This window comes from Heterodontus francisci, chromosome 31, assembly GCF_036365525.1.
Source record: "Heterodontus francisci isolate sHetFra1 chromosome 31, sHetFra1.hap1, whole genome shotgun sequence".
NCBI classification, from domain to species: domain Eukaryota; kingdom Metazoa; phylum Chordata; class Chondrichthyes; order Heterodontiformes; family Heterodontidae; genus Heterodontus; species Heterodontus francisci.
In genome coordinates this window covers 55420488-55435158 of record NC_090401.1, presented here as the reverse complement: position 1 = coordinate 55435158, position 14671 = coordinate 55420488, and the positions used below count along the sequence as shown (strand labels likewise).

Here is a 14671-nt window from a genome sequence, read left to right as displayed (position 1 = left end):
TCCAAGATGTATAGCGTGTATGTATAGTCTCCCCAATTCTTTGGAGAGTATGCTGACTGAAATGCCACTAGCAAGATCTTGCTTTGAATGTGTGCTTGGCTTTTCATGATGGATACCAGTTCTTCTGTCATGTAATTGCATTATAAAATGTCATGATCAGTTTCTCTTTGTTAAAAACAGCTTGCATTTATATAATGGCTTTCACGTAGCAAGAATGCGCCAATGCGATTTACCGGCGGAAAGGGGTTAGATCGGGGTAGGAGTTGGGGAGGGAGTCAGTTACAGTGATATTTTGAAGGTGTGTAGAGATAAAGCAAGGCAGGGGAAGTTTAGGAAGATAATTTGAGTAGAGGAGTTTTGTCAATTTGAGAAGTACAGATGAAAGATCAGTGTCCATTGAGTAGGACATTCCTGATGTTGCTACAATGTCCTTGAAAAGTTGATGAGATGTTTAAAGTCCTCTTTGGGGTACTGTAAACCCATCTGGATTCAAAGAGACAACTGAGACACAACAGTGTGGGCGTTTTGGAGGACGGCATACACGTCACTATTATATGTATTTCTTTTATCAGAAACAGTCAGTTAAATTGCTCTATTGGTTTGACTGTATGTTGACTCAGTTGTGTGCACAATTTTACCTGTTCTGTATTCCTTCTAGGAAAAGAATCTTAATACTAATCATGCTACTTTTATTTAATGTATACTGATATTGAATTCACCATGAATTGTTAATGCATTATTTAGGCACTGCTAGAACGGACAGGGTACACTTTGGATGTAACTACAGGGCAACGGAAGTATGGTGGTCCTCCTCCTGACAGTGTGCATTCAGGTCCACAGCCTGGAATCGGAACAGAGGTCAGTAATGTACAATGATGAGTTATCAGCCCTTTAAACTTGAACTTGTTCAGTGATATTCAGGATGTGTTGCAATTTAGAATATGCTCACATGAGCGTTTCCAGCTAATACTTGACCTACTGCTGATGGAAAGTGGTTATTCATGATATCAGTAGTTAAGTTTAAAAGGAATAGGTGTGCAAAGAATTCATGAATGTGAAATGTAATGTTTTGAAGGATTAGAATCAGTGCATCTGACAGTAACTTCATTGTCTCAATTCCTCCTGTACTTTACTGTGGCACAATTTTTATGCCAGCAGTTAGTTTACTTCCAAAATTGTTTGAATTATATTAGTATGAATCGAGATCATAAAACAACTCATTTGCTGTTCTGTTAAAATTACTTACTTTGAGCTGCTGGATAATTTGAATCTTTGAGTGAAAAGGACAATTGAGTTAACAGGAGTAAACTTTGTGGTGAATGTCCAGTTTGTATTTTTTGGGACGTTGATGAGGGAAGCATATTGATCCGGATGCTGGCAGAGGGACCTTCAATTTAACGTCTCATGCGAAGGATGATGCTTTTGAACATAGCACTTGTTCAGTGTCGTCTGGCAGTGAGGATTTAACACTCATTCGTGACTTGGGCGAGAGTGCTGTTAACTGATCAAGTCAGATGATGTGTCCTTGTGTGGCTGTCTGGTGAGGGCAGGAATAGTCTCAGTTGTAATGTGCACATGGCTATCTCAGTGTGGCCATGAACAGTGACTACGTGAAAGACATATCTGAGGGTTGTTTCCACCTATGGTATTGCACATCAGCAGAAGCCAACTTTTAGAGGAAAGGGCAGAAAACTGAATTGGAAGACTTCACCACCTTCTAAAAACATACCATTGTATATTACCATACAGCCAATTTCCCATAGCCTTGATTATCTGAATATGTATTCAAACACAGTGGCATAGTGGTAATATCATGACTGGTAATCCAGAGGCCCAGGCAAATGTCCTGGGGGCATAGGTTCAAATCCCAACATGGCAGATGGTGGAATTATTTAAATTCCATTACTTAATAGAAATCTGGTATTGAATGCCAATCTCAGTTTCATGGCACCATTTCTTTTTTTTTTCTTTTGGGCCTCCTTATTTCGAGAGACAATGGATACGTGCCTGGAGGTGGTCAGTGGTTTGTGAAGCAGCGCCTGGAATGGCTATAAAGGCCAATTCTGGAGTGACAGGCTCTTGCACAGGTGCTGCAGAGAAATTTGTTTGTCGGGGCTGTTGCACAGTTGGCTCTCGCCTTGCACCTCTGTCTTTTTTCCTGCCAACTGCTAAGTCTCTTCGACTCGCCACAATTTAGCCCTGTCTTTATGGCTGCCCGCCAGCTCTGGCGAATGCTGGCAACTGACTCCCACGACTTGTGATCAATGTCACACGATTTCATGTCGCGTTTGCAGACGTCTTTATAGCGGAGACATGGACGGCCGGTGGGTCTGATACCAGTGGTGAGCTCGCTGTACAATGTGTCTTTGGGGATCCTGCCATCTTCCATGCGGCTCACATGGCCAAGCCATCTCAAGCGCCGCTGACTCAGTAGTGTGTACAAGCTGGGGGTGTTGGCCGCTTCAAGGACTTCTGTGTTGGAGATATAGTCCTGCCACCTGATGCCAAGTATTCTCCGAAGGCAGCGAAGATGGAATGAATTGAGACGTCGCTCTTGGCCGGCATACGTTGTCCAGGCCTTGCTGCCGTAGAGCAAGGTACTGAGGACACAGGCCTGATACACTCGGACTTTTGTGTTCCGTGTCAGTGCGCCATTTTCCCACACTCTCTTGGCCAGTCTGGACATAGCAGTGGAAGCCTTACCCATGCGCTTGTTGATTTCTGCATCTAGAGACAGGTTACTGGTGATAGTTGAGCCTAGGTCGGTGAACTCTTGAACCACTTCCAGAGCGTGGTCGCCAATATTGAAGGATGGAGCATTTCTGACGTCCTGCCCCATGATGTTCGTTTTCTTGAGGCTGATGGTTAGGCCAAATTCATTGCAGGCAGCCGCAAAGCTGTCGATGAGACTCTGCAGGCACTCTTCAGTGTGAGATGTTAAAGCAGCATCGTCAGCAAAGAGGAGTTCTCTGATGAGGACTTTCCGTACTTTGAACTTCGCTCTTAGACGGGCAAGGTTGAACAACCTGCCCCCTGATCTTGTGTGGAGGAAAATTCCTTCTTCAGAGGATTTGAACGCATGTGAAAGCAGCAGGGAGAAGAAAATCCCAAAAAGTGTGGGTGCGAGAACACAGCCCTGTTTCACACCACTCAGGATAGGAAAGGGCTCTGATGAGGAGCCACCATGTTGAATTGTGCCTTTCATATTGTCATGGAATGAGGTGATGATACTTAGTAGCTTTGGTGGACATCCGATCTTTTCTAGTAGTCTGAAGAGACCACGTCTGCTGACGAGGTCAAAGGCTTTGGTGAGATCAATGAAAGCAATGTAGAGGGGCATCTGTTGTTCACGGCATTTCTCCTGTATCTGACGAAGGGAGAACAGCATGTCAATGGTCGATCTCTCTGCACGAAAGCCACACTGTGCCTCAGGGTAGACGCGCTCGGCCAGCTTCTGGAGCCTGTTCAGAGCGACTCGAGCAAAGACTTTCCCCACTATGCTGAGCAGGGAGATTCCACGGTAGTTGTTGCAGTCACCGCGGTCACCTTTGTTTTTATAGAGGGTGACGATATTGGCATCGCGCATGTCCTGTGGTACTGCTCCCTCGTCCCAGCACAGGCATAGCAGTTCATGTAGTGCTGAGAGTATAGCAGGCTTGGCACTCTTGATTATTTCAGGGGTAATGCTGTCCTTCCCAGGGGCTTTTCTGCTGGCTAGAGAATCACTGGCATCACTGAGTTCCGATTTGGTTGGCTGTATGTCCAGCTCATCCATGACTGGTAGAGGCTGGGCTGCATTGAGGGCAGTCTCAGTGACAGCATTCTCCCTGGAGTACAGTTCTAGGTAGTGCTCAACCCAGCGGTCCATCTGTTTGCGTTGGTCAGTGATTATGTCCCCCGATTTAGATTTGAGGGGGGCGATCTTCTTGACGGTTGGCCCAAGAGCTCTCTTCATGCCATCATACATTCTTCTGATGATTCCGGTGTCTGAGGCCAGCTGAATATGACTGCATAGGTGTTGCCAGTAGTCGTTTGCGCAACGCCTAGCTGTTCTTTGTGCAGTACTTCTGGCTGCTTTAAGTGCTGCGGATGTTAAATCGCTGGGGGCTTTCTTGTAGTTCAACAGTGCAATGCGCTTAGCGGCTATGACAGGTTCCAGCTCTTCATTATGAGATTGAAACCAGTCTGCATTTCTCTTCGCACTTTTGCCGTAGGTAGTCAAAGCTGACTCATAGATGGTGTCTCTGATGTGGGCCCACTTGGTCTTAGCATCCCCTGTGGGAGTGTTTTGAAGGGCTGTTACAAGTGAATTTAGAAATTTTTGTAACAGCTGTGGGTGAGAAATTCTGCTCGTGTTGATGCGCGGGTGGCCCTTCTGCTTGGAATGATGCAACTTCTTTGGTCTGAGTCTAACCTTACTGCACACCAGGGAGTGGTCGGTGTCGCAGTCCGCACTGTGGAAGCTGCGTGTGATTTGAACACTGTTTAAGGCGGCTTGCCTTGTGACAATGAGGTCTAGCTGGTGCCAACGACATGATCTTGGGTGCCTCCATGAAACCTGGTGACAGGGTTTAGTGTGAAAGAACGAGTTGGTGATGCAGAGGTTATGATAGGTACACAACTCAAGCAGTCTCTGCCCGTTCTCATTCATCCTTCCAACGCCATAGCGCCCAAGGCAGGAGGGCCATGAGTCATGGTCGGCCCCAACCCTGGCATTAAAGTCCCCCAGCAGGAATAGGTGTTCGGTGTTGGGGATGCTGCTAATGATATGGAGTTGTTCATAGAACTGGTCTTTAGCTTCAGGTTGGGAGCAGAGTGTTGGAGCATAGATGCTGAGTAGGTGTACTGGACCAGAGGTGGTGAGCAGTCGGATGGACAGTATGCGTTCCGAGCCATTTGAGGGAGGCTCTATCATGCTGAGCAAGGAATTCTGATGGCGAAGCCCACTCCATGCTGTCTTGGTTCTTCAGGATCCCTGCCCTGCCAGAAGAAGGTGTAGTCTTGCTCTGCTAGAGAGCCACTCGCGGGGAGGCGAGTCTCCTGAAGTGCTGCAATGTAATGGCACCATTACTATCAGCGATTTGTTGTAAAAACCCATCTGTATCACTGGCCTTAAGGGAAGGAAATTTGCTATCCTTTCCTGACCTGAACTACATGTGACTCCAGACCTACAGCAATGTGGTTGACTCTTAACTGCCCTCTGAAATGGCCTAGCAAGCCACTCAGTTCAAGGGCAATTAGGGATGGGCAACAAACGCTACCTTGTCAGTGACACCCACATCCCATGAAAGAATTGAAAAAACTTCAATCCCAATCCACGTCGGCATGTAAAACTGGGTTTGTCATCTAAGTGACCTTGCATAAATCAAAGCCAGTATTCCTGACAACAGATGGAGGGAGAGTTGACTACTTCTACATGCACATATTAGATTTGTCTGCTTATGTCATACTCTGTGTAATAGTATAATTGTTAGTAACTCTGCTATTTAAAGCTTTCACTGTATCTTGAATGTGGAATCACTGTTAAATGCAAAACAATTGTTAACTTGTTAGCTGTCTTCCATACAGGATCGATCCACCCCTGAAGGTGATTAACTCCTCTCTTGTGGTGGTTTTGCACCAAAACATACCTTTCCTGTATTTGGCTGAAAAGCACAATGTTGAGGATTCACAAACTTGATTTTCCAAAGAATTACATGGAATTTTATAACACCGAAATAGGCCATTTAACCCAACTGGTCTGACAGTATTTATGGCCCACACATGTCTCTTTCCATGCTATTTCATCTAATTATCAGCATAACCTTCTATTCCTTTCTCACCTTGAGTACTGATCTAGTTTCCCTTTAGATGTACCTATGCAATTATTTCTAATTTACACTGATACCAAAGGTTTTATAAATCCAGTGTTTACTTATTAATGTATCTTTCAGCATGTTTGTTATTCCTGAAATACACTAGGGTGCGGCATGGCAACATTTTCCGTTATGTTTACAATTTGATTACTTTGGTACTTTAGGTATTCGTTGGGAAGATACCCAGGGATTTGTATGAAAATGAGCTTGTTCCTTTGTTTGAAAAAGCTGGTTCTATCTGGGATCTGCGACTAATGATGGACCCTCTGTCTGGTCAGAACCGTGGCTATGCTTTTGTGACTTTCTGCAACAAGGATGCAGCACAAGAGGCTGTCAAACTGGTAAGAATCATTTCTATTTTAATGCTACCATTCCTAAACCCACGCATAAAAACTTTTAAAATTTGGTCTATTCTTTTTGAATGTCGGTTTCCTTCCAAGAAATCTTTTCTACTCAGTGGTGCAATAAAGCTGTGAGGTTTCCATTGAAAAACCACAGTGTTTGATATATCTGGGTTGGAAAAGACCACTTCACAAACGTTAACACAAAGTGAATCTCCATCTTTTCTTTTGTAGTGCGATAACTATGAAATCCGTCCTGGTAAACACATTGGAGTTTGCATTTCTGTGGCCAACAACAGGCTGTTTGTTGGTTCAATTCCAAAGAACAAGACCAAGGAAAACATAATGGAAGAATTCAGCAAAGTCACAGGTTAGGACAGAGGACACCCAGATGACATGACATAAACCTGTTTTTAAACTACCCTTGTTTTTTAAAAAAAAGTTTTACTTCTGGCGAATGTGCATCTTGGGGCTGGGCGGACCTTGCGTTCTTTGCAGTGTGATCCACCACTTCTGTTTCTTGTTTTGAATTCAGTAATGGCTGTACACTTTCTTTTTCACAAAACAATAATCATGGACCCGCCACTACCCACGCAACCCCCATTATTCACTTCAGTGCTGCACTCCTGGAGTTGCTGCCTTTCGGATAAGTTAAGCCTCAGGTGGACGTAAAACATCCTGTAGCAGTATTTCAAAGAGCAGTAGAGGAGTTTCTCTTGTGTCTTGACCAACATCACCAAAACAGATAATCTGATCATTATATTTGATGCCGCACTTCCTACTTTACAACAATGACTGCACTTACATTGGCTGCAAAGTGTTTTCGGATGTTCTAAGATTGCAAAAGGTGCTATATAAATGCGAGTTTTTTTTTTACAGATTTCATTTCTTAATATATTCCTTAACCATTGTGCCTCTAATTAGAGGACAACATCATTGTTTGAGGAATTGAGAGTGGGGTGTGTGCTTATTTTGAACAAATTGGTTTTGAATGGAATTAAAAAAAAGTTTTGTTTTGTACACATCAAGTCGAGGGATGTTTGTAGTGGGGGATGAAAGATTAAGCATTTTGGACACCTAATGTGAACATGAAACATGGCCAGCTGGTCAAGTATAGTTGCTGCTTCTCTCCCACAAAGCGTATCGGCCAAAAATCCTGGGCAACTAAACCATGCTGAATCATGTAACTATTAAAATTTTCTATCCCAGCTATCCTGTGCCAGGTAAATTTAGTTCACTTTTGTGTTCTGGATTGCGACTGGCCAAATTGATTTCACTACAAGGTTCCTGTGACTAACAAAGACGAACATCACTGGGTCCGGAGGTGAAAGGTCTTTCTCTAATCTGCACTGCCCAATCCCCACAAATATAAAATAACTGGGCGGCGCAGTGGTTAGCACCGCAGCCTCACAGCTCCAGCGACCTGGGTTCAATTCTGGGTACTGCCTGTGTGGAGTTTGCAAGTTCTCCCTGTGTCTGCGTGGGTTTCCTCCGGGTGCTCCGGTTTCCTCCCACATGCCAAAGACTTGCAGGTTGATAGGTAAATTGGCCATTAGCAATTGCCCCTAGTATAGATAGGTGGTAGGGAAATATCGGGACAGGTGGGGATGTGGTAGGAATGTAGGATTAGTATAAATGGGTGGTTGATGGTCGGCATAGACTCGGTGGGCCGAAGGGCCTGTTTCAGTGCTGTATCTCTTTAAAAAAAAAACTGGTTTGGAGGCTGCTGTACCTTTTTTTTTTATTTCACTTTTGACCTTAAGGAAATAAAATTCAAATGTCAGTATTATGCCAAGTGTATAAACGTGTGAAAACTTATCAGACTGAGGATGTACACAGTTTAACAATTTAGTAAGACTGTAATTACATCACATAATATATATATACACACGTAGTTTTCTAGTTGCATCTCTGACAAACTCTGCTTATACCTTTTTTAATAGCTTGTAATGTTTGAATTAATGAATGATTTGGGTTACTTCCTCCATTTCGTATCATCCAGCCAGACCAGTTCATCATTGAATTTGAAGAGCATTCTGATGTAGAGACCTCCAAATGTTGCTTTCCATGTGCTCTCCTTCCTTGTTGAGATCAGAGGCAGAATAAAAGGATAAGATATATGTTTTCTGCTCTGCTGCCTTTAGGACCCACAAAAAATTGCCTCCTGTATATTCTAAGTACTGTTGAAAGATCAGTGTCAGCTTTTTTATGCAGTCACGTTCTGCATTACTGGTTGGATGAACAAAATATTTTTACCAAAGTAAGACTTTCAGAGTTATTATTTATCTTTGTTTATTATGATAAATGGTGTTAATTGCCTTATAATCTTTACTTTTATGATTTGTTTTATGTGTTGTGCCCACTTGAACTTCATGGTACGTTGAGATGCATTGCAAATGAAGTTTAATTAACTGTTTGGATGATGGATTCTACATGTCCTTCTGTTGGTTAGCACAAATTTGTTCTGTCATTCATTCTGCTTTTCCTCTTGTGCAGAGGGTCTCACTGATGTTATCCTCTATCATCAGCCTGATGATAAGAAGAAAAACAGAGGCTTCTGCTTTCTAGAATTTGAGGATCACAAATCTGCTGCTCAGGCCAGACGAAGATTAATGAGTGGCAAAGTCAAAGTCTGGGGAAATGTAGTCACTGTGGAATGGGCAGACCCTGTAGAAGAACCAGATCCGGAGGTGATGGCAAAGGTAATGCTGAAAAATTAATTTTCTTTCTGATACTAGATGCAACAGAATTATGCTGCATTAGACATCTTTGCCTATTTTTATAAACACAGGAACATAGGATGTAGGAGTAGGCCATTCAGCCCTTCGAGTCTTCTCCACCATTCAATAAGATCATGGCTGATCTGGGTGTGGTCTCAACTCCACTTTGCCAAATGCCCCAGGATTTTGTTTTGTTGCAGATAAAATCTGGAAATAACATAGCTTGTGTTTTTTTTAAAAAACTACATAAAATGACAATGAAGATGGCTTGGTTTGATATGGTTCAATTTGGCCCTGTATGCTGTTTAATTTGGATATAAAGTCTATAAAACCAATGGAGGTTATGTGCGATTTGCAGTCCATAACCATTCAGCATTGTAACAGTTGCACTGAAATCTATTAAGATGCTTGCTTGCATGGTTTATCAATTTAAGTCTTTTTAAACAAGTCAAACTTCCTACTACTGTGCAAAGTAAGTTGCAAATGTCATACTTAGTTTTTCATCTTGCGGACGGCACTAAAGCTTTACAAAGCTTGAGATTGGATTGAAGTTGTAGTTCTATCACTTATCAACTTTTTTCCAATGTCTTATTCTTCGCCATTGCTAATGTCCCAGCATTGTTGTTAATGATGCATTGATTTATTTAACTATATTTACCTGTGATTTTCTATTGAGTCCTCGGGATTTACCAATATGTTACTAGTGCAGTATTATGTTCTAGCATTTGGTGTTGAATGTTTGTTTGTTTCCTCTCCCTCTCAGGTCAAAGTGCTGTTTGTAAGAAACCTGGCCAGCTCTGTAACAGAAGAAATACTAGAAAAGACTTTTAGTCAGTTTGGAAAACTGGAACGGGTGAAAAAGCTGAAAGACTATGCTTTTGTTCATTTTGAGGACAGAGATGCAGCAGTGAAGGTTTGTGCAAGCTGAGCTGTATAATCTATTTTGGTTGACAGCATAACTACATACTTCATATAACAAAGTACCACCACAATTTTGGAAAGATTAAAAACATTAAAATTTTATCTTAATCAAAATAACAAAACTGTATTTTTTATGAAGAAGTTTTAAAGGAAGACTAATTTATTGACTTTATGGTCACTATGCTGGACACTGATTTAGTGAGATGCCTGGACTTTTTATTTGCTTCCACAAGTAGTCGACACAGTTTGCCTGCACACTTGTAGTAATGTGGAGTATTCTGGATAGATGTCATTCTGTCAAGAGTGATCTTGATCCCTCTCTCTCTCCTCCCCACCCGCCCCGTTGCGGAGAGTGGGAGAGCTCAGCAGATGGTTGATCAGTTTTTAAAATAAATCGTAAGTCATTTTCACAGCTGACAGATCCCGACGTCTGGACCAGCAGTATCTGAACTTCGAACAGATTAGAGTTTTCTGGTGGCCTTTTTTTTTTTAAAAAAGAAAAGCTCTGAATCTGTCCTATGTTCAGAAACAACTGTTCCTGATGTCGGGATCTGTCAGCTGTGAAAATGACTTGCAATCTTTTTCAAAAGCCAGTCTGATGATGCGGAATTTCTCACCTCCAGTCACGGACCGCCGGTGAGGATGAGGAACGGCCCTTGGTACAGTTTACAACCATGGGTCAGATGGAAACCTTTGGCAGGCTGGATCCTTGCCCGTGGGCTGTATGTTGGAAAGCCCTGCTCTATAGGATTATTTTTGCAGTTTCTAATGTACATTTAGTGATTGAAACATCATGTAACGATTTCAACTTGAATTCAGGAAGATGGCTTAATCATTGCATGGGTATATTGCCCTCTTATGGTGGTGGAGATAGTAATGTCATAGACTGTTACAGCACAAAAGGCCATTCAGGCTTTTATAAGAACATAACATAAGAAATAGGAGCAGGAGTAGGCCATTCGGCCTCTCGAGCCAGCCCTGCCATTCAATAAGATCATGGCAGTCCTGGCTCTTGGAAAGAAATGTTTAATAAATCTGTCCTCTTCAATGACCATGGAATCAGATTCCTATACTCTTTTTCTTATAGTGTGTTCCAGATCTTAACTCTTTGAGAAAATATTTCTCCTGATTTCCCCCCTTCTCCATTTTGTCAATTATTTTAAATCTGAGCTGTGACTACCAACCCCCTTGCCAGAAGGGACAATTTCTCCCTGCTTGCTCTAAACCCATGTAAAGTCTGTTTAAGGAAAAACATGCATTTGTTACATAAAATTAACATTAGCCTTTCTTCCTTTCTCCACACTCTAACTTTTTTTCCTAATCTTTGGGATTTTTACATTACTTTTTTAAAATAAATATTTTCAATTGATTCTTTAGACCCATTTAGAATCAAAGGATATTGGTGACTGAAGCTGGAGAGATATGTAGTGTCTGAGTAGATGCACTCAGATGGGCTAAATGGTGTTCATCTTGTGTATCGTGTAATTATGGCTTTTTTTTGTCTTGTATAGGCGATGGATCAAATGAATGGAAGAGAAATTGAAGGTGAAGACATTGAAATAGTTCTTGCAAAACCACCAGACAAGAAAAAGAAGGAACGTCAGGCTCAAAGGCAGGCAACAAGAACCCAAGTGTAAGTTGCTTCATATTGAGAAACTATGCAACTACTCTATGGTTCTTTTTAATTTTTTTAAATATATCTAACAATACTTTCTGTTATAGATATGAAGACTATTATTATTACCCCCCACCCCGTATGCCACCTCCAATGAGAGGCAGAGTCCGTGGAAGTAGAGGTGGTAGTTATGGCTATCCCCCAGATTATTATGGCTATGAAGATTACTATGATGATTACTATGGTTATGATTATCATGATTATCGTGGTGGATATGAAGATCCATACTATGGTTATGATGATGGATATCCAGTCCAAAGAGGAAGAGGTGGAAGGGGCGGTAGAGGTGCAGTTCCCCCTCCCAGAGGTCGTGGTGTACCCCCACCCCGAGGAAGGGCAGGATATCCTCAACGTGGAGCACCAATGGGACCTCCAAGAGGTGCTCGGGGTGGCAGAGGAGGGCCACAGCCACCGCAAAGAGGACGTGGAGCCCGTGGTGGCAGGGGTAACCGTGGTGGCAACGTTGGAGGAAAGCGAAAAGCCGATGGGTACAACCAACCAGATTCCAAGCGACGCCAGACCAACAACCAACAGAATTGGGGCTCCCAACCCATCGCTCAGCAACCTCTGCAGCAAGGTGGTGATTATTCTGGTAACTATGGTTACAATAATGACAACCAGGAGTTTTATCAGGATACTTATGGGCAGCAATGGAAGTAAACAAATGGGTGTTTCAGTGAGATTGTTGAGACCCGATTGGCTAAACTCTGCAACCTTCAAATCTGATTGGCTTAACTCTACATCCTTCAGTACAGATTGGCTGCCACATGCATTTTGCTGACATCAAGAATCACTATTGTATATACGAGATTTTTTTTTCATAAATGCACTTGGACATTTCTGGCTTACATTTTCCCTTAACAATTATTTGGGGGAAAGATGCTTTTTATTTTGTTTTTAAGCTACTTTTTAGCAGTTTGAAAGGAAACTTTGGACTTTGCTTTCAGATGTTGGGCACAATTTTCAATCATGGTTTTGCAGAATTGACTGGTATTGGACAGTTTCACTGGTTTGTGGCTTTGGGATTAGACTGCCATTGGAGTACGCTGTATATAAGTAAATGCTAGTGTTTTGTCTTAGTAGTTTTAAGATGAGCTTGCAGTTTAAAACCATTTTTAAGTTTTCTTGTACTGAAAGTAACATTTAACTGTGTGTTTTGCATTTGTAGAGTAGGTAAATTGTGTTTTAAAAAAAATGTTAGCTTCACACCTTTAAGAATCTGCCCTACAAAATTTGGTTTGGCTTAATCGTAAACACGTGGCGTTTTGTTCATTGTGATTGTATTTACAATTTATTGTTCATGTCAAATTTCAATAAAACTTAAAACTATATTATCCAAAAATTCATGATTCAAATTCAATTGTGTCCTGAAAATTTGATTAGAAATGTGGTTACCTTCAAACCAACAGCTTTCCCCAAAAAAACTGCTTATGTGAGTGATCAAATTAATAGTTTGACTTTCTTCAGTGAAAAACAAGGTTAAACAGAAAGAGGGATTGAAAGTGTAGAGTTTGTGGAAGATGAAATCTATCCGTTAGTTGTGCAGCTTGGAATAAGTTTTCTTAATGGTTTTCAACACGATTATAAAGCATGTTTTTAAAGTTTGGTGCACTTAGTTTGAAAATAGTGATGTAAACTATTGTTGCCACACTTTACAATTGCAGAATTTACGATGTACTTAGTCACTTGATGCATGTTAATGATCTCATGGTGGGGGTGTGTCTCATGGATGGGTGGATCACCATCTCTGGTACTCTTCATTGTGATGAACATATTTTTCTCTGATAGCAAACAAAAAAGTGTATTTTAAAAAACCTGTTAAGAGCTGATGACATCAATGGGGATACCCCTAAAATTGCTGTACCTGACTATACTAGCTGAGTTTAATTAACATGGAGGTGGAATAATGATTACTGCCTTCCCCGCTGGTTAACTTAAGAGTGAATAGTTGAACCACAAGCTTCGCCATCCAGTTTGGTGGTAGCTGAGTGTGGCCACTGAGGCAGTAGAGGTCCTACAGTTGGCCTCTGCGCCCCTGGGTTAGGGAGATTGGTCAGAGATCCTGCTCTTGACTGTTATGGAGCATATTTCTGCAAGCCAGTCCAGAACAGACAGGATCAGATTTGGCCATTATATCCCTTGCTATTGAATTGCTTCCCAAAACTCTCCAGCTAGGCTCCCACAAGAAGAATGGCTGCTTTGGTGAAGGACTGTAAGGCATCCAAATGCTGTATCCCAGGAAAAAGTTGATGCTTTCAGAAGAGGAGGGAGTAGTGGGGGAGGGGGAATGCTAGTAGGAGTGGAGTGGAAACTGGCAGGGTAAAAGAAAAGTCACCAACCTAAAGTGACCGCCCATGGTGGTCATTTCAACACAGTTATACAATTTTGCTTAGTATGCTAATTTTCCACCTATTTTGACTTAATCAAATATCCAAAAAATTAATCCAAGGTCTTCAAATCATCGTTTTTTCTGAGATAAAAGGAATTGTTCCTTGAGAACAATCTAAACTGATTTGATTTAATCACTCTTCCAAAGTACAAATCCACGGCATAAAATCATACAACCATTTCTGATTTTAGTCATTAACTAGACAACCATTTTGATTGCAAAAGAAAGGTTATTGATGCATATATTCCTCTGAGGCTAGAAATTTTAAGTAGTGAGTCAAAGAGAAAACAAAAAAAAATTATTTATGGATATCACTGACATCCAAGAGATTCTGTGTAGCTGGAAGCTGTATTGTTAGCTTTTGGTTGGGGAGTGGCAGAAGGAAGTGGGGGTGGTGGGGGTCCTCTGTATTGGTCACCATGTATGTGACTATATATAGTAGTTTATTTTCAGTGGGGGGAGGGTTAATAATTTTAATTACCACTCCGATTCTGAGCAAAATTATACAGTTTGTGGTCTAGTCGATATTTTTGCGGGTTGCCAGTTTTATCTGAGAGCTAACACTTGAGAAAGGATTAGTATAGCTATTGATTTTAAAATCTAACCCAATACCTTCCAGTAACAAGTTTTTTTTTTAAGTTCATGGCTGTTTGTTGAAGGCAATGGTTAAATGAATTCAGTGTTGTTTGTTTCAGACTGAAGCCATTTTGTTGGGAGTTAATTTTAAAAACACAGGAAAATTATCCTGGTTTTGCTTGTGCTGGCAGAAA

General features: G+C 41.6%; 1 protein-coding gene across 11 annotated transcripts in view; it reads left to right on the top strand.

The window, feature by feature from the left end:
- Window positions 1–14671, top strand: part of LOC137347288 (heterogeneous nuclear ribonucleoprotein R) — a 35341-nt gene that overhangs the window by 8028 nt on the left and 12642 nt on the right. For 8 of the 11 annotated variants that reach the window (XM_068011670.1, XM_068011669.1, XM_068011665.1 and 5 more), the window contains exons 5-11: window positions 745–858; window positions 6020–6196; window positions 6431–6566; window positions 8693–8898; window positions 9680–9829; window positions 11349–11470; window positions 11560–12104. In XM_068011670.1, coding sequence (XP_067867771.1) covers window positions 745–858; window positions 6020–6196; window positions 6431–6566; window positions 8693–8898; window positions 9680–9829; window positions 11349–11470; window positions 11560–12104 — 1450 coding nt within the window. Of the gene's footprint in view, window positions 1–744; window positions 859–6019; window positions 6197–6430; window positions 6567–8692; window positions 8899–9679; window positions 9830–11348; window positions 11471–11559; window positions 12855–14671 lie in introns of those variants that run through there. The other 3 variants (XM_068011672.1, XM_068011662.1, XM_068011671.1) reach the window with 2 other exon arrangements.